The following is a 21,255-nucleotide window of genomic DNA, read 5'->3' as shown; positions in this document are numbered from 1 at the left end:
GGGTTCCAGTGTTGGAAGGGGCACTGAGCATGTATTTCAGTGTAGGCAGTTGTGGGCTAATGGCTAGAGAGTCGGACTCAGGACCAGAAGGCTACTGGTTCGATTGGTTGAGGCAGATGGACACAGCATGGGCTGCCAGATGACCTTGCAACAATGCGACTCACACCCAGGTTTGATCAACCTGCGGTGGGCCTCCCTTGGCTGAGGGTGTCTTGTGATGAAGGGCCGAAACACCCAATGAGGCTGATGTGCCGCATCGATTGGAACCATACAAAGGGCATTATCAGCAGCACCTCACCAAAAGGCTTCTTTCCCCGGGATAATAGATTTGATGTAATTGGGATAACAACTACTCATGTGACGTCAAGTCAATTTTCATTGTTACAAAGCAGCTGTACAAGAAAACATTGACTATAAGCAAAACATATAAGGTTATGCAAGTAAAAACACAGGTCAAATATCAGACAGACTGTAAATTCCTATATGCAGTGTTATGCAGCAGCCCCAGGCAAATGGTGGCGAGGAACCCAAAACCTCTGAGGGAAACCAGGCTTAACCAGGGGTAAGGAAGTACTTAATACTTTTTAGTACTTTTTTCTGAGCCTGATGTCACTCTGATAATAGCAGGGAAAGGTTATTATGTATTTCTATAATCATTAATCCTCCAAAAACAGAGGATGTCTACTGGACGAACCCAGTGAAACCTCAGACGTCCTTTCCATATCCTTGACTGCTCCCTCTGTCACGCTTCAGGTGTGGGAAATGTCCTATCGGGCATTTCAACTGTGCTGAAATAGTGGGATTATAACACCTACTCCTATTAAGCGAATCTTTGAGGTCTCTCTAAATAAATATAACAGTGATGGAAGTCCTTACACATGTGATACGGTGTTAGCTGCTCTCGAGAGCCCTTCGCTAAAGTGACAGGGTTGCCAGATCTTCACAGAAACAATTAGCAAACAATGATGAGACAAAAATAAACCTTAAAATGCAAATCGTTTAAATGTTTATGACCAAATAATCTAAAAATCTGCAACAGACCATTTGTTAAGACCAAAGTAACAAGGCTTTTTGATCTAAGACCAAACAACAAGCATAAAAGTGCTTATTAATAACAAACATGGCAACACTGCAAAAGAGTGCATATCAGCGGTTTAGTTTAAACTGACAGACAAAAGTAATCTTTAGCCGAAAAATATGTTGCTATGTTCACCATTTTGTCAATCATCACAAATGCGGGAGTGTGTACTATGTGTACATGGCTAAAGTCATTGGCGAACCAGTGGGCGGGCTAGAAAAGTTGTTGATATTCTTCTGTGGAGGTGGTGTTCAACATATTATAGGTAGATTGCAGGACCCGTGGTTCGCTGGGCCTCGTGTCAATAAAAGTTGTTATTTCGATTAAAATGTATTTCTTAATTCATGACACCTTTAAATTCCTCACTGGTCATGTAAAACAGCACCTTAGCCTTGCCAAGAACAGTTTTGTTCACAGCGACCCATAAGCTACACCAGAAACCGTAACTTAATGCAAAAATGATATGTAAACATGTCTATTCGGTTTCAACAAATGAATTGAATCACATCACACAGCAAGTCTCCTCTCTTGGCTGCCAATAGAGGGCAGTACTTCCATAACCATTGTCAGTGTGTTTTTTTCTGTAACCTGTGATTACAATACTTTCCAAGTATACTCACCTATTTCTTCTTTTGTGCACATAACAAAGAAACAAGCAAATGGTTGAAGGTTGTCTGAGAACGTTTCTAATACAAACTGTAGATAGATGGATAACAAGTTACACATTTGGATAGCCTACGGTGCATGTTCATGGTTTAATGTATTTCCCTAATAGCACACTCCATCTGGCTTGTCTATATGACGTATGTATTTACATCTGCATTGTAAAGTTTGTCGTCTCTGAAACGTGGGTACGTCTGTAATACGTCTGCTTAAGATCTGGAAAACATCTTAGGTGTGCTCGCAGGGTTCTTTGTTTTCATGTTACACTTGCAGAAAAAGTATCTAGTTACACGTTATGATGCATCAAAATAGTGAATCCTTCTCAAGTTGGTTTACACTGCGTCTTTCCTCACAGACAATGCTGATTCTCCTCAACACCCGTTTCATGGAAAAGAATGCATGAGACTCCATAACAGCTTGCCTGGCTGATTAATGATTTAACCAGAGGAAAGGCAGAGAGAATAAACCTTGGCAAACCTTTCTGAGCAAGCATTAAACACAGGTATTAATACATGTCATTCCCATCTAATAAATAATTCACTGACTTTCAGGGAGGATGAACCCATTAACGGTGAGCCGGACCGGTGTAACCGAAGACTTGACCCAGTGCTCCGCTGGTTTAATGATGAATGATGATTCTTATAGATCGACGACCATGTCTGATTTACTGAAATTGCACGTTTAACAATACAATACAGGTGACTGTCTGTGCTCTGCAATCTAGTGCTAATGTAAGTCTGTCTTTTACATTTTCTATAACGAATTTCGACGTTACGGATGTGACATTTTCAGACATTGACATGAAATCTTAATGCTCAGAGAATGTATTTATTATCAATATATTGAAACATCTGTTTTGACTTTACTAGACCTTTAATGATAGTCTCGACATCAGAAAAATATCAGTCTTTGCACAAGTTTTCTATTTTAAAATGGAGATTCAGGGGTTGAAATGTATTTCTTAATTCATGACACCTTTAAATTCCTCACTGGTCATGTAAAACAGCACCTTAGCCTTGCCAAGAACAGTTTTGTTCACAGCGACCCATAAGCTACACCAGAAACCGTAACTTAATGCAAAAATGATATGTAAACATGTCTATTCGGTTTCAACAAATGAATTGAAACTTTTTTGAGCTTTTGACTTTACTAGACCCTTGCAGATAAAGTCTCGACGTCATAAAAATATCAGTCTTTGCGCGAGATTCGGGGTTACGGAGGTGACAAAAAGGACGTTTTCGAGAGACGACATTCTTTTTGGGAATTCTGTGAATAAGTGTGTCCAAATCACAAGCAATACCCAACAAACAAAGAAAGGATTTTTATTTCAATTTTCACGTGTCCGTTAAAGAGGATTATGGGCCCCTATGGACGTGACAATTCACTTGCTATGGAAACGACTAGATCTTCTGTCTATCTCACCGCATATTCTGAGAACTGTGGATTTCTGCTTTGCTCTTTTAGTGAAATCAGTGCGTTGAATGGCGCCATGCAAGTGTAACACTGGTTGCTAGGTAACCACTCCATTAGCATAATTGAGGACAGTCAAATTATGACTTAATAGTAGTAATTATTGATGATTCCCGTCCTTTGCAGCAAACGACTAAAGCCAAACTATAGCTCGATACCGTTGCCTAAGATGCATGCTTAAATGAAATGCTTTCATAGCCAAAACGTTTCTGTTCTTCAAACATGCACCGTGGGCCTAAATTAGAGAGTCATTTATGTGATCATATCCAACAACAAAATGACTTAATCTTGCTGTAAATTTGGATCTCCTTGTAAACAAGAAAATCACGAAAGCTTATAGACTAGCGTAAGTGCAGCAGGAGACCCAGAGGAATAGAGCCGCTGCGGCGTGATTATTAAAATGGGAATCTAATGATTTGCCTCTGCCAAGGTCAGACGAGGCTTAATTAGGAAAGAAGCAATCAGCGACATCCGTGCCTTGTTTTAAATGCTGTCTGGGCCTGTGCCAGCTTTAGTTTTGCATACGTCTCTTACGGTGTGTTATCGAAGGAGATGTGCCATCTTGTCTTGCTGTTTGAAATGAAGTCAGAAAGATACAGAAAAGACAAGGTGCATGCCATACGCCATTTAAAGAAATGGTTCATTAAAAATGAATTTGATTGCTACTAACTCCAAATTATTATTTTTTAGGTTGAAAGCATTTGCTGTGTAAATAGGTACAAGATTGTCATCGACATTGATCACAATAATGCAAGCTATTCTTGGCAAATATTTGTTCTAAACCACAGATAAGATGATTAACAATGTCAAAAAAACTGAGCTCAGTCTGCAATAGAAAGTCGATGTTATTGAGGATCTCAATATGAACTGAAACAATTCCCATCGAAATTACCCAAAAAATCCAGATCATTATAGTTATATGCAGTACATTCATTTTACACCTCCTCGTTCATTGACCGTCTCATTGGTTTCAGTTTTTATTTCCTCATCTCAATAAGTTGACATTTGAACGAAACACAACTAAGATGTCTATAAAATCTCCTAAACTACACTGTCATAAAGTCCTGTAGAAAATATGCGGTAAAATTGCAGCAAAAATCCTGTAATTGGACGGATTTACTGTATAAAAGAAACATGTGAAAAATCTTTAAAGAAAACAGCTACATTTTGTAAAATTACAGTTTTTAACTACACACTGAATGAAACGTCATTTTACAGAATGATAAACAAATTTAACACATCTTTCACGTATAATGTCCAAAAACTGTAACCAAAAAAAAAGACTTTACAAGAAAACATGTAATTTTATATTATTATTTTACAATATATTTCTGGCATCTCAGCCGCCATTAGTGTAAGTAATTTAAACATCTGTAAAATTACCGTTTTTACAGCATATGAAAGCAACATTTGAAAACTACAGTTTTCCTCCAGTAATTAAAAAATACTTTTAAATGTAAAACATGTTTTTTTGTGATTTTGGTGAAACACCTTGTTGTATTTTCCTTAAATTACAGTAGGATCAAATAAATCAGTAGGATAATTTTTTTAACAAAGCATTAAAATGTTTGATATCTATAAGGTAATGCTGTTACGAATTTTCCCGTGAGACTTAAGGGGCTTTCGTACTGCAGGAACAATTTCATAGTTCCCCGGAGCGATTTTTGCCGGAATTTTAGTTCGGGGGTATATGGAGAAAGATCCATCTGAAATTGCATACGTACTGATTTAAATTAAGTACCTACATCGACTTTAGAACAGTACGTTCTATATAGTATGTGTGGGGGTAGTATGAATAGATTTCGGAGATACTGCGTCTCTATGTTTTATTGTCATGTCATGTGACCAATATGCTCTTTGACCTAACAACAACCTATACCTATAGGCACTGGGAAAATCATACTTTAGTCACAAGAAATGTATTTATCGATACTTACATTTGAAAGACCGACACCCGTCTTGAAGTTTTCAGCTATTTTTATGAGATTTACTTCTAAAAGTTGACCGTTGCTCAGCTCTGTTGCATCATGGGATAGAGAGGTGTTCATCCGATCCACACTAACAAATCTCGGTGCAAGCAGTAGACCATCCGGGTATTTCTCGCCTACTATATAATATGGAAGTAGGCGATTTCGGACACAGCATTAGTTCACGAACGAGCTTGTTCCCGTGGAAAAAGCACCTTTATTCACTGGAGTACAAACTGTCACAATAAACTTCAAATGCTCAAATTCAAATTGACATGACAAGCTCTCTTGGTGTCTGTCTGGATAAATGCACGCATTTTCAATAGAACACAACGAACAATACAATACAATACAGAAGAAATTCTGCCCATTCTTTTCTGGACCATAAAAAAACCTTCAGGTATCCTGCAGGGATCGTTTTTTTAAGCGATTGGAGAGAGAGAGCATGTGGTGTGGAGCGGAGTCTGACTGCCTCTGAGTTTTTTTTATCTGACCCAGTTTCTGCGCTTGTGCTATTGCCACTGCTGGGGGCTGGAGGGGGCACCGCTCACAATATTTATAGGTGTCATGGTGGCTAAAAATATGACAACAACTTGTTGTCATTAGTATTTATAATCATTTGTTTAATACTTTTATGTATGAAAAGGGTTTGGTTGTCACTGATGATGAAACAAAAATCTAAAGGTAACGTGATGAAAATAATTGAGCTGATGCCTTGCGAATCAAACTTAATAGGGAAATGAAAATGTTTAATTTGTGACTTGTCTGAAGCAAAGAATAATACAAATGATTCTATCCATTTGTGTGTGTGTGTAGGGCTGCAGAGAAATGGATCGCACACATTTCTAAAGCATCTAGGAAAATCTGGCCTGGAATTGCCAGTATTTAAGGAGAGTTTGATTCTGCTGGAAATGACTGTGTTTCAGACGCATACATTTTACACAATGAGGAGCATTTCTGAGCAAAAAGTCTTATACACCTTTATCTGCAAACGTTTAAAGGAAGTGTGTATCCTTTGCCGTCTATGACATTCACAAGTCTTTGTGTTTTGTTAGCGGTTGGTGTAAAAAATCATGTCTGAATGAGCAGTTAAAAAAGAAGGTATTTAGAAGACAAAAATGAAGGTCCACTCACCAAAATCATTACATATTTGCTTGGTTATGATTAATGCTTGAATAAAAAATTCTAACACGTCATAGTTTAAATCAGGAAAAGTAAAACATATGTTAAAAATATATATTTGTATGCTTCCTCCAGTTACCAGGATCAAAATGAATAAAAGTACCCTGTGTGCACTACAAGTCACTAGAAGAGCAACTCCTATGGCAAGCCGAATTAGCTTTTAATAATTCTCACGATATGATTTTTGATATATTTCTTTACAAGTAAAAATGTAAACTGATATCAAAAATATCAATTGTTACCAGTAGAAATTCTATTCTTGATATTAAGAATTATAGTTTTCACTAGTAAAAAGTGTATTGTTGATATCAAAAATTCATATCGTGAGAAAGATTAAAAGCTAATTCGGCTTGCCATAAACACCTATTGTAAATAATCCTGCGAAGAATGTGATTACTGATGTTGTGTTAAAACTAATATATATATATATAATACTGAATATCAATTGAGCTAAATACCGTAACCTAAAATGTACAAAAAATTAAGATATAGATAAATTGGTCATTTCAACAAATGGTTGGGTAAGCAAACAAAACAAAAGCCCAGCCACCGGATTAAAATGAAACTTGATTTGTTGTTTCAAGCCTTAGTTAGGTCAAATTTTCAAACTTTTTGCCTTTATTTACACAGTACAGTGTGAAAAAGAGGACAGGAGGTGATGTGGGGCAGGATCGGGAAAGGACCACAAGTCGGGGTTCGAACTCGCGACTTGCCACGGACACGAGACTATCGGCTCCGGATCTTTTAGGTCATTTGTCTCTGTTAAATGAATCATGGGTTGACATTAGTGTGTAGGCCTACTGATAAACTTGATTTTACTAGCTTTTAAAATGTTAGCAAACCGTTATTGCATTACACCAATCCATTAAGTTTTTAAAAACATGATGGAAGACTGTTAAATGTAACCGGTCCGTGTTTTCCAGCAGGCCGAGTCCAGTTGAGAGCCGGGGAGACGTTTGATAATGCATTGCGTGCTGGAGTAACGGGGGCTTCAGTAGGGGTCTTATTTACATCCATGCACGTCGCCTTGTGAAAATAAAGAGTGTTATTGCAAAAACCAAATCTCAACTGGTGCTAAAACGCGCGTCTCTGCCACATCCAGCAATCCCAGTTAACAGTATACGCATGTTCAAGTCGTGTGTTGAATGCCCTAGTTCTTTTATTCACAGCTTGCACCCAGAAAAGGAACGTCTCATGACAGGACGGGCGGCAAGCGCTCCGTTCGCGACTCGCAAGCCCAAATCTATCGGAACCCGTGTGATGGGGGCGATGCGTGATGCAGAAGAGGATGCAGAATGAATAATGTAGACGGGCATCGGAGTCCGTAGCGTCAAAAGTCTGTGTCCTATGCAAAAACACGGACGCTGGAAACAAACCCACGTCGCCTGCTTCTCATTTAAGTCGGCTTTCGAGCATGGAAACGGGTCTGGTGGCGAATCACCAAGTGAAAAATGTTGGAAGCGGAGATCCACCTCCTTCGCCTCATCGTCGCACACCTCCACAGCAACAGTCGCAAGCACTCCACCATCAGCCACAGCAGCAGCACCGAGCCATTCACAACAATAACAACAACAGCATCGGTAGCCCGACACCCGCGCGCGGAGACTTTGGCAATCGACAGCATGGAGGGAATGAAACCGCTTTGGAGAAACGAGTCGAGCACCCTCCGCGTCTGCTGAATACAAGCGACGAGGAGGATCGGTCGTCCACGATAGGTTTTGATCGGATGGGCAGCAGGTACGAGCACTCCAACTTCGGAACGACGAGCGGCGGCGGAGGCAACAACAGCACCAGGAGCGGCGGCGGCGGCGGCAACGCGTCCCAAAGCACCGTTTCTGAGTTTCATCATTATTACGGGAATGGAAGAGGAGGGCCTAGCTTTGATCAACATGGCGGACAACAAAGCCCTCGGACTGCTTTAATGCATTCGGCACAGGGCAACATGGATCAAGTGCAAAACTCCCACGACGGGTACCATAACAATCCGTACAACCACTATCCCAACTACCGGCAGGGGTACGGTGGGGCAGGGTACGGTATGATGAGCCCGTCACGGCAGGGGAGCATGCTGGGCCCAGGCACCAATTCGCCTACTGCTAGCCATGGCAAGGCTGCTATGGCCTCCACCAACCCGGCTCCCGGTGCTAACGTGGGGGGCTTTCAGAGGTTTCCTTCGCAGAACCAACAGCACCCTTCAGGAGCGACGCCCACCCTGAATCAGCTTCTGACATCCCCGAGTCCGATGATGCGCGGGTACGGCAGCGGCTATCAAGATTACGGTAACCCTCAGCCGCAGCAGAACGCTATGGGTCTGGGGAAAGACCCGTACAGCCCTGGTGCGGGTCACAGCTGGGGAACACAACTAAGAAACCATCCGGCTATGAGCCCTGGGAATAACGGGAACGGCAGAGCTCAGGTAACCGCATTCGCCAGATTTTGCGTGCGCGCGTATCGAGTTTCGAAAGCAGGTCTCGCCGTGGCCTGATGCTACCCGAAATATTAGCTTTCCGTTTAGTCGGTTTTGTAATTATCCGGTTCACGTGACCTAAACGAGAATAGCATTATGAATTTGGTATCTTTAAGTTTCATGTATCGTTGTTTTAGGGCTTATTTGTGCACGTGTTGACGGACGGAAGAACACGTCAAGTTCTGCCCAAGGTGACTGTGCTAACGACGTTAGCGCGAGTTAGCCTGCGCTGAGACGGACTTCATTTCTGCATCAACAGATGCCCGATACGCCCTCAAATGTGCGGGACGGGTTGTATTCTTGAACAATATAACAATAAAACATTCCTACAGATCAGTCTGCGTGAAGTTAGTCGTTAAATAAGCGGAAATTGGTTCAGTGACAATAAAAATATGGAAGATTCTAGCACTCCGGTGATGCCGCTCACTGACATTTTTCGACCGAGCGTCTGCGTCGCATAAATAAAGCGACTGTGGATTGTTTTTTCTTCGTGTAAAATGGTCGTTTTCATCGTGTGGCGCGTAGCAAACAATGTTAAGTTTGCGGTGACTGGTTAGACGTCGCGGAGCGCTAACGTTTACCTGGCGCTAGCGCCATTGCGCCTCGTCTGCGCACAATTCATTACGATATGGAGATGTAGTCTAATGAGAAGACAGCGACTGAGGCTTTGTTTCAAAACTCAGCGAGATGCCCAACGGACACATGACCCAAAACTGCTGTCTAGTGAAGAATGTTTATCACTAGACAGATTGTGACCGACACATTATGGTGCTTCCTGAGTTTTGTGACTTCACGGCTGAAAATGCTGTCAAGGTTGGCAGCTCCTTGAGAAACAGTGTTTGAAAAGCAGTCTGAGTTGAAACAAAATGACTAGATGCCGATTGATGTTTGAAAATCTTGAATTTGCCTGCCCGTCATTTTACTGATCCATGTTTAAAATGAAAGCAGTTGAATTCATTGGAATAGTTTTGCATATAATAACATGCGCCCGGAGCAGAACAGGCTCGCTCGCTGCTTTGAAGAGTCCGTTGTGCGGTTCTGCATCTTACTCGATGCTTTGTGGCCTAAGGCCCTTGTCTGTACGGATGAGCAGCCCTGACCTTCACACATGCAGATTAGCCATGTGCTCCGTCCTATAGTGGCACATGAAGAGCGTTTGTGTTGTTTTGCCCAGGGTAATTCCAAGGCTTGCCCACACAACATGACTGGAACAGATGCCAAGACACCTGATACCCGTATGCACTCCATTCATTCCTGGAAAAAGTACTAGGAGGCACTTCAAGGGTTTTGGATGTTACTTGGCAAGAGGCACTTTTTACATCTAGTGCTTCCACACCTCAGATAAATAGAGTTGATAATAAAGGTTAATGTAGTCAGTAATTAAAATAATGGACTGTTTTGAGTGCAATTCATTCGGGGAATTTTTTTCCCTTATTCTTGTGTCTTGCATAAATATCCACAGTCCACATGGAGTAATTGCCTTTATGCGCTTCTGTTTGACCAGCTATCGGTTGCAATAAACTGGAATTGTTAGATAAAGTGAAATAAATTAAACAAATTCTCTTTCGTCAATATATTGTTCCAGCTTTGCTAAAAATGACAATATACTCTCAAGTAGCGAAACATTTGGCGATGTAGCCTTATGCACTACTGAATATTATTTGAAAGTATCCATAAACCAACATATGAACGCTTCATGGACACCTCTGAATTGGAAAAAAAGAAATGAAATTCAAAACCAACTTATCTCTTATAGGTTTACAATTTGTCCTGCCTATTTCGTATACATAGGGGAAAAAACAAGAGGCCTTTTCAAAATTTGGTTTAATGTGCATTTCTAGATGTATCGTGGCCATTCACTGTCTGTCGAATTTCAACAAAACCTCAGGAGTGACATAAAATCATCCAACAGCAACGTGAAAGATTGACAGTATGAAAACCTGGATTTTTATCTGGAGTTATCACGTAAAACATGTGAACTTCCTTAAAACATGTACAAATGGTACTATTGCATTTCTTAAACATGGACTGGTTTCTTCGCAGTATTTGAGGCCTGAAAAAATAGCGAGCATCTTTTCTGCTATTTTGACGTATTCCTCAAGTTTTCATTTTCTGCGACTAAATGCAAATACAAACAAAATTTCTATTCAGAATTTGGGAGAAATATTATTAGGAGTTCCCAGAATGAAACAAAAAGGTTCATTTGACCTAAACAGTCACATACCTATAAAAAGCAAATTCTGAAAAACTGAAAATAATTTTTAAATGGTCTACATTTTTTGTCGCAGCTGTTTTTACAATATAGCACAGTCTGTTGTTCTTGCTTATTTACTTGCTTACGGTGTTACGAGTGAATTATAATAACAGTAAAGTTATAATAATAGTACTATTTGTTTTAACAGATACGTTTTGTAAGAATGCCCTGGAAGCTGGGTATGGCCTAATAGTACACAAAACTTCAAGATAAGAGCAAGTCTCCTCCTATAATTACTCTAATTTGACAATGTAGTGAGCGAAAATGTGTGTGTGTGCACGTCTGCGGAGCGCTCTGGCGTGACTGCTGACGCTCAAACCGTTCATTTATAGTGCACTCCCAGGCTTTCTCAAATTGGTCACATTTTCTGTAAGTGGTGCTTCAATTGGCCTGAATTTGGCAGTGACATGAGAATATTAGCTCGGATGGCTCTCAGTCTTTCTGGCAGAGATGAGACACTCGAGAGTAAACCTGACCCCTCAACCCCTCTCAGTTGATGGCATGTTGCCCTAAATCTCTCCATTTACTGAACTGCTGAGCCTTATGATTGCTATTTGTATTCCTGTCTGGTCAGGCATAATCATCGTATGAATGTTTTCAAACCGCTTTACATTGCGATTGCCATTCTGTCATGCTCAAGTGTTGACACCCCTCTCAATAGGTGGCGCCTATGGACCCGATGGCCATGAAGCGTTCTCAGATGTACGGGATGGGCAACAGCCCCTATTCTCAGTCAGGCGGCACTTATCCAGGACAACCGTACGGATCACCAACCCCTCATCGATACCCGATGGGAATTCAGGGCCGTGGCCAGGTCGGCATGGGAGGGATGCAGTATCCTCAGCAACAGGTAAGAACTATTAAAATGTACGTCTTCTGACATTGTGCTTTACATCGTAGTATGCACATATCTCCATTCAACTTGTTTTGGTAAATGTGCCAGCACGCCCCACAAAATGAAACGTCTGAAGTGGGTATGTACGACATAGGGCCAGTTATATTGCTTTAGTTTTTACCGTGCCGGATATTTTCGGTTGCCACAGTGGGCTGTCCTTCCACTATATATTCTTTCTATGCTATCAGAATTAGCAACATTGACTCATAGCTTTCCAACAGAGATTGCAACGGGGGTCTCCACGCTATTGAGTCAACGGAAAACTCGAATGTCCCACAGGCTGCTAGTCTGAACACTGACAGCCCGAGGGGAAGCGCAGAGTGTGGTGCAGAAGGAACAGCTCTGTTATGCCTGTCAGCATGGAGCGACACTGCTCCCAGTGTACCAGAGATGTTGACAGTCTAATGCGCCGCATGTCTCTCGGCGGAGGTTGGCAGGCTGTCTGCTCGGGCTGGGCAGCCTATTCCGGGTACAGACTGCACTACTAAATTTAAACCGGTCTGCTGGACTGAGTTGAGCTCAGCACCACAGACCGGCTGGTAGACACTATGGCCAGGATCCCTGAAGGATAGGTGTGTTTACTTATAAAACACAGCAGTCGGTCAGCCCTGTTCCAAGCTTTGGACTCTATTTGATGTTTTTAAATAAAACAGTTTGACGGGGAAATAATTGGAGCGGAGTCATGATTAATACTTTTTTGTGATAGCAAAGATATAGTTCACCAAAAATATGAAAATCTGTCATTTTGTACTCTTGTGTCTTGTTTCAGACGCATAGGATGTTGACAGACTTGTGGCGCTGTTGACGTCACAGACTAATTAGCATATTTATGACGTCATCAGGTCGTGTTAGTGTCAGCACCTATCTGTTTTTCTTCTACTCTCTTATCTGTCACATTATACTGTATTTTACAACGGGATGCCACCAGCATTCACTTTAAACGCTGCTAAAATCGTGATTTATAAACGCAACATCATGGGGCAAAATCACAATACAGAACCTACGGGAGAATTCACAGATAGCTGTGCGTTAAAGGGCTTTAATGCACGAAGTAGAGGCCAAGAACCACCCGATGCGAAGCCCTTAAACCCTTTAACGCACGGCTAGCTGTGGATTATACCGCTTATACCATGGTTGTTTGACAAGTTAAAGCGGGTTATTGATGTTTACAGTGTAGCTTTAGATCAAACCAGTGAAAATGACCGTTATTTTTGTCAGTTAATTTTGAATGTAATCAAACTGGCCTGAGCTACGTGTTAAAGTGTTTTAATGCACACCCTCCAGCCAATCAGAATCCAGTATTCAAACAAACATGGTATAAATCTACATTAAAGAGCGGCTATATACTGTTCGACAATCGTCAATGTATTACGAAACTTCTTAGATTTTAAATGCAAGTGACAGTGAAATATGAGAGGCCAAGGGACACACCTGGAGCTCATCTTAGGAGAGTGCATGCGAACACGGAAGATGAGGATGTGCACGCAGCCACGCTTCACTCACACCGAACAAGTCAGGAAGGAGGGAAGACACGTAGGCGTTTTTTATCCACTAGTTATTCGATCACAGATACAGCCATTAGCACGAATGGATAAAACATTTTCTGACGCCAAATATACTTGGGCGGCCATAAATATACCTGGCCGGTAAATGTATTGTATGGGAAACGCTGAAATCTATGTGACTCTCAGTCTCCGTTAGTCAGCATTCACTTTCATTTGAAGTACGAAAGAGCAGTGTTGGGCATGTTACTTTAAAGAAGTAATTTGTTATAGTAACTAGTTACTTCTCACAAACAGTAACTGAGTTACATCATTGTAGAAGTAACTAATTACCAGGGAAAGTAACTAATTACCAGGGAAAGTAACTAATTACCAGGGAAAGTAACTAATTACCAGGGAAAGTAACTAATTATAAGGGAAAGTAATTAATTATAAGGGAATGTAATTAATTATAAGGGAATGTAATTAGTGCGTTACCTTTTTAAAAAGGTTCAAATATGTAAAATGACTTGTATGCCCCCGATATTTGACTCAATATGTTAAATGAATGAATTTTGTGTTTATAAATACAAAATAAATATACACAGTGCTAGGGCAGGGTATCAATTCAGATTTGATTTCGATTCGATTCTCGATTCGGTTCAATGCATGCACACAGATAAAATCATATAGATGTTTCTAAAAAATCACTTTAAACAACAGATTACAATGGTGAATTAATAAAAAGAAATGAAAAGCCACAAACGTGCAGTGTTTTCGCTAGGCATTTGGTGATGAGACAAGGCCTGTGCCTGGGAAATTGAGACCTTGCGCCTAAACACAAACCAACATATTTGGAAAAATGTTAGTTACCAAACAGATCTCATCCCAATTTACTGCCATAGTAGGGAAAAGAAATGGGTCAATGGGGGGTGAGATCTGTTTAGTGACCGACATTTTTCCAAATGTCTTCCTTTGTGTTTAGCAGAACAAATATATTTATACAGGTTTGGAACAATTTGAGGATGAGTAAATGTTAAAAGAATTTTCGTTTTTTTGATGAGCTATCCCTTTAAAAAAAAGATTTGCCGTTCATTTACTCACAATTGTTTCTTATGTAAAATAGTAAATATTTTTTCTGATCATTGGTGATTGATTAAATGTATTTTCTTGTCATGTCATTGGAAGTCCAAAAAACTGATTGTGGATTGTTTATGACGTCCTATGAAGCGAAACGATTACTCTGTGCAAGAAACTGAACTTTATGAGTAATGTTGTAAACAATGTCCAGTTTCCTGCACAGGACCATCGTTTCACATCACAAGACATCAATATGTATCAAAGAGTCGCAGTGATTAATGTTGTGCAGCCTGCTTTTTGCTTCCTGATAGTAGCTGACCTGAGAGAAAACTAGAGCCCCTAGTGGTAGCGCTAAGAAGGTTATTGTTGTGTTGTTGCGTTGCACTTGGAATTGTGCTTTCGGAACACAACAATGTGTAAAGTCAGGGTTGCAAAGCTAAAAGCATTGTGTACACATACTCGAGCATAGAAACATCAGCCGCTATCTCGTCCACCAGCCACTTTTTATTACCTCCAGATCCCATTGCACTGATCTCCGGTCAGCAGTCCTGTGCAGTTTACTCCCGTGATTGCCCGTGGGTACGGACGTGACCTTTTCGAAGTAAAGATCAGAATTAGCAATCTCCTCCTGGCGCGGTGGAATGTGGGAGAGGCACTAATCAAGAAAGACATCACCGAGTGCGGCCAGCACATAATGAGATCATTACAGGAGAGAGGTTCTGGGTAATCTCTAACCTGAGGCCTGTGCAATGCATCTGTACAGCTGTACCGAAAGGGGACCTGTAATGACTTTTATCTACCAGGGGGCCATCAATGGCCAAAGGACAGCGTTTTTTAACAACTCTACCTGAAATTGGATGTTTCATTTGGTCTGATACCAGGGGAACCCTGCTGTGTTATTTATATCGATCTTTGGGCCGCTTTTGTTTTTAGTTGTGAAAATTGTTTGCAAAAATAGAAGGGAAGGTTTGAACAAATTTCAGGTGACAGAACCACTAAAGAAAATGACATCATGGTAAATATGTCTGTTCCATAGAGGTCGTTTGTGTATTTCATTTTGGGATTTATTTCATTTTTGGATGTACACTGCATGGCCAAAAGTTCGGTGTACCACAGCTCAATGCATATTCATGATGAACCAGGGCTGTTCAGGAATCGTCACATCCAGAATAGAAGTTTGTGTGAATTTGCGATGGTTCACACAGATGTTTTTATTGGTTCAGGATGTGTCCGGATAAAACAAATCTGCCAATTGAACACCACTCTTGTAGTTGTTCTGCATTAATGCCAGCGATGGTTAGGTTTAGGGGAGTGTCTTCGTGTGTCTTACTTATGAATTTTCAAATTTGCCACCTTGTGGAATAGATACGACTTTCAGTGACTTGAAGCTGGTATATCTACCAGAAAAGATATGTGGTGTGTGTGTTCAGAGTGTGATAAAATGAGGTGGATGTGTCTCAATGCATGTGTGGATAAGGAGCAGGTTCGTGACGGGGGCTGCAGGTCCTGACAGGTGTTTTGGCTCAGCAAGGGGACGCTGTGTCCTATCACGGCTCAGTCAGCAGAAACTATCGACTCCCTGAGGCACCGGCCATCTGACCACATGCCACTCATCTGCCCTGTCACCAAGAACAGTCCAAAAAAAGGTTGACGTCCACGATCGGATAAAACCTCATTAGCTTATTTAAAGAAAATATGTCTTGAACGAAACTTTATTATCTTACACAATAACTTATTCTTTTTTTTGGAGATGTTTAGTTATTTTTACAAAAAAAACATGAAACGCTAATTAATGATTTTTTTTACCGTGTTGTCGGGTCTGTCCTTGCTTGACTCGCGCTTCCTCATTAAAGAAGCTTTAAAAAGCGCTCAGAGAACACAGCTCTACATTCAATTCCCATCTGAGCCCCTCGCGTGCGTGTGAGTGCGTACGCCCGTTGACACACTTCTGCATATATTACAGAGATGAGAGGGAAAAACACATCATCATGGTTCGTGGATTTGTTTTCTGTTCGCTATGAATGACAAATGAGAATTACAGCGGATGAAGGGTGTGGGGGGGCAGCGTGCCAGTGACAGCTGTTGCCTTGAAAGACTTACGTAAGAGCGTCACAATAACAGCTTGTCGTGATTTGAGTCTGGGGGAACAGTCGTGGATTACTAAGGAGCTAACACACCCACCGGGACCCTCGGATGTCTCCCATCATCCCTCGCTGGCGGTGTTCACATTATTGTTTGGGGCGTATAGATCGGTTTTGTTCACACAAGGTTGCGTGAGTGACAATTATGATCTTGTTACAATTTTGTGGATATGTAATGAATCGTGAGCTGAAAGTATTGTCACACCCCTACGTTTGGTGGATGTGTGCTGTATAAATAGATCCCTGAGTATGTTGAAGCAATTTTTCGATGTGAAGTTTGGGGCGACCGACCTCTTTCAGGTTAAAAAGTGCCTGAAAATAAGGGTGTTGTGTGGTTGTAAAACAAGACAAGGTTCCAGCTATACATAAAACTAATTGGACAGAATGTGATTTTTTTGGGCTGCGTGTCTTAGAGGATAAAAGCAGCAGGAGCTCCCCGAAATAGTTCAGAATAAATTAAATCTCCAAAGATCCAAAACAAAAGACTGGATACTTGCCATCTTCATCCTTCACAGTAGATATTACTTGTGCCCAGCTGTATTTTTCAAATTCCTTTGACAATATTTAGTGAATCTCAATATTGATCTCAAAACTTTTGAAAAAAACATTCAGATGGTCAGTTTGAACTGATTCACATTCATGAATCAAATGTTCAAACTGTGACATTCTGCCAATAATCGGACAATAATCGGACAATAATCGGTATCGGTTAATAAAAGCAATTTTCAAACTAGCCGCTTTCATACCATAAGTGAAAATGTAAAGAAACATCACATGTTTAATGTTCAATGTTAATATTCATTATATGAATAATAACATTCAGAAAGTTAAAAAGTATTAAATTAATCTTCAGAATAGGTATCGGTAGACATCACACTGTATCCGTATCAGTTTAGTATTGAAATTTAGTTTCGGCGCATCTCTACTAATTATGTTAAAAGTATGCCCTAGTTAATACCAATACGCTATTCACTGTAACATTATTAAATGTATACATTATTCGTCATTCAATTTGATATTCACTCATGTAACGACATCCGTTCAAACCAAAAACAACTTTATTTACAGTCAAATCTCAGTCACTAAGAAACTTTGTGTGAGAATCCGTAATTCTAGACTGTAGGCGTCATGCCCCATACGGTAAAGTTTCTAAACAACGCTGTAAGGTAGACAGGTAATGTTCTGGGGAGGATCACCATTTAACATACTTCGTAGATTAATAATAATAGTCTTCTCTGCCGTGACATGCTGTGTAAAGCCTTTGAGAAGTGATCGTTCGGGTGTGTGAGTCTCATGTGTTTGTCTTCGTCTCTTTCAGCAGATGCCGTCGCAGTATGGGCCTCAAGGCATGGGCGGCTATTGCCAACAGGGGCAGCCCCCGTACTTCAGCCCCCCACAACAGCAGCCTGCCGCCCCCTCTCAGCCCCCTTACATGCAGCAGCGGGGTCCGGCACAGCAGGTGAGCACTTGAAGATGTAAAGGGTCCAGGAGACCTCCGCAATTTTGAGTTTTTATTTTACCAACATATTTTCACCTTGCTGGAATAAAAAAACGTTTCAACCATTTCATCATGTATTTCACGTGGATTTTAAGCAGTTTGGATATTATGGGGTAAAGAAATATCCGGGTCATATTTTGCCCCCATATCAAAAACAATGAAAAACAATCTCTCTCTCTCCAACGTACACCTACATCTTTTGTTCTTCATTTCTGTATTTCACACAGCTTGTGCGTAACACACATACACAAACAAATAGCTTGGAGGTGGCAGTAATAAGAAACCGGCCTTGAGTGGATCTCTCTGGGGTGTGTGTATAATATCAGTGTGGACATCACTGCAGGAGTCTCATATTGCTATCAGACTCCCTTCTTACTCCCTGGACCTTAAAGGCATTATTTTCAGTTTCTCTTTTATGACACTGAAGCTGATTGGAAAAAATGCTTTCATTTTCTTTCTCTGTGCTGTGATTTCCAATGTCTCAGACAGAAGAGATTGTACAGCAGATGAACAGATCAGCGACATTGAATCTAGAAATAATCCGGTGTTAAACAAAGGTTTAGTATTTCGATTTTTAGGATTAAGAACAACCCATGGTAGAAATATCGATATATTTGTCTTAGTTTTCTGTTTTTAACTAATTGTCATTAAAGTAAAAGTATTCTTGTAGCTTGGCGTGTATCGCCCTCTCTGCTGGTGTTCACACAAATGCTCTACACTGAAGTTAATGTTAGAGAACACTACAAGTCAGTTCATTTTGTGTATCACAAGGTTCTCGAAAGATTTTATTCTAAATCAAAATTCGAACTTGAACAAAAATGACATTTAAAAAATACTTTCATCAACACGTTTCCTTTTTAGAAAAAAACAAGACCTTAAAAATGTCATTACCGTAACCCTTTGAAAATGTCAATAGGAAAAGATAAGCCTTGATGCCTAAACATGTTTTTATTCCTCATAGATTATTAGACGTTAAAGGGATAGTTTACCCAAAAATGAAAATGTCTTCATGAATTACTCACTCTCTAGTCTAGTTAAATCTGTAAACATTTCTTTGTTTCTTTGTCTTTGTTGAACACAGTGAAAGATATTTGGATTAATGCTTGTAACCAAACCATTCGTTGGCCACCATTGACTACCGAAGTAGGAAAATTACAATGGTATCAGAACGGTTTGCTGTCCTACATTCTTCAAAGTATCTCCTTTTGTGTTTAACCGAACAAAAAATATTTATAAAGTCATTTTTCCTATAAGTGTAGTCAATGGGGTCCAAGAACTGTTTGGTTAAAGGCATTCCTCCAACATCTTTCTCTGTGTTCATCAGGACAAATACATTAATACCGATTATACCGAAAGTGAAAAGTGAAAGTGACCTATTTGTCAGATATGGTGAACCACACCTGAAATGTGACCTCTGGATCCAGAGAGTAGTGAACACACGCACAGCAAGTCGTGAACCCACATACACCCGGAGCAGTGGGCAGCTATCACTGCAGCGCCCGGGGGGGCAAATAGGGGTAAGGTGCTATGCTCAAGGGCACCTCAGTCGTTTCCTGCCAGCCCTGAGGATCCAACTGGCAACTTTCTGGTCACGAGTCCGACTCTCTAACCATTAGGCCATTGAACTATCCCATTAATGAAGCATATTTCTTTTGAAAATGTAAAAAATATTTGCATTTGGAATACTACGTGTATCGGATATGATTATCAATATTTTCACATTACACAGTACGTCAAGAGACTATTAAACTTATGTGAAGAAATCTGTTTACTGCTAGCCATTTGGAAGGTACTGGCAGATGTGTTCATCAAACAAAATCAAGCTTAATAGAAGATGTATGTGTGTGTGTAATAAACAGTCCTTTTGGAGGATGAGAACCATGGACGCTTTGTTTTTCCACTATATAATCATTTTTATCATACATTAATATTCTATCAGTTTTTGTACTGATTTGAGAACATCTAGTAGAACATCCAATTATTATTTCAGAATATTTTAATTTAACTTTAATTGTTTAAATAACAGCATGTCATGCACTCAGACATCGCTGGACGCTTTACGTTAATGAGAGTTTATTTAGCCGAAAATGCAGTAAGACCAAATAAAATCCATTCCTATGTTAAAATGATTCAGCCCCAGATATTTTTTGTGTGTGTTACAAACTATATCATACGTTTTATATGTTTTTGTTTTATATCACGTGTTTCTGTGTTTTCGTGAGAATGACCCACATTTAGAAATCAAATTCCCCCTACTCCCTCTCGATTTAACAGTGAGCCGACTTTAATGCGTTGGAGTGTGCACTTTTCCGAAATTCGCAGGAACTAGTACCATCCCGCCATTGTGACACACTAACCTAATCTTGCATAATACTTACAAAAGAAATTGTGAAATCAATGTGAATCGGGACTGAGGCCTGTTTGATGTCAGGCATCTCTTGAGACATCATCGCATGGTGTCTGGTTAAAATCAACCTCTAAAATCAAAGTTTGGTTTTCATTAGAGCTTCGTAAAAGCGTCTCTTACTGACCCCCGGTCGTTTGTCTGACATCATCAATTAGTACCGTGTTTTGGTCATGTAAGGCACGGCTAGCTGACTCCATCTCGCAACATCTGCTGGCCACTTTATTTCTAGAAGGCCAGGCTGCTCTCATAACAAAACCAGCGTTTTGTGTTTGCGTTAGATTCAACTTTATTGTCATTACACATATACAAGTACAGTGTAACGAAATGTAGTTTAGGTCTAACCAGAAGTGCAGTTAGCAAGTGCAGGATATACAGTTAGAATAAATACAGAATACAATATGAGAGAATATAATACAGTATTAAAGTTACGGTGCAGTATACGAGTTAATGCAGTTAATAGGTTGCAGTCCAGAAGATGAGTTAATGCAGTTAATAAGGTTACAGTGCGGAAGATTAGTTAATGCAGTTATTGAAGTCACAGTGCAATAGATGAGTAGATGCAGTTAATAGAGTCACAGTGCAGTAGATTAGTTAACGCAGTTATTGAAGTTACAGTGCATTAGATGAGTAGATGCAGTTAATAGAGTCACAGTGCAGTAGATTAGTTAACGC

General features: G+C 40.3%; 1 protein-coding gene across 6 annotated transcripts in view; it reads left to right on the top strand.

Annotated features, from left to right (window-relative positions):
- The first annotated feature begins 7,504 nt into the window (after positions 1-7,504).
- The window catches only part of arid1b (AT-rich interactive domain 1B), a 73,392-nt gene continuing 59,641 nt past the window's right edge, over positions 7,505-21,255 (top strand). For 4 of the 6 annotated variants that reach the window (XM_079475262.1, XM_079475264.1, XM_079475260.1 and 1 more), the window contains exons 1-3: positions 7,505-8,776; positions 11,743-11,931; positions 17,997-18,137. In XM_079475262.1, coding sequence (XP_079331388.1) covers positions 7,775-8,776; positions 11,743-11,931; positions 17,997-18,137 — 1,332 coding nt within the window. In that variant the 5' untranslated portion in view covers positions 7,505-7,774. The remainder of the gene's footprint in view (positions 8,777-11,742; positions 11,932-17,996; positions 18,138-21,255) is intronic. The other 2 variants (XM_079475263.1, XM_079475261.1) reach the window with 1 other exon arrangement.

Source organism: Barbatula barbatula (assembly GCF_947034865.1).
Source record: "Barbatula barbatula genome assembly, chromosome: 15".
NCBI classification, from domain to species: Eukaryota; Metazoa; Chordata; class Actinopteri; order Cypriniformes; family Nemacheilidae; genus Barbatula; species Barbatula barbatula.
This window is presented reverse-complemented; position numbering and strand designations above follow the sequence as displayed.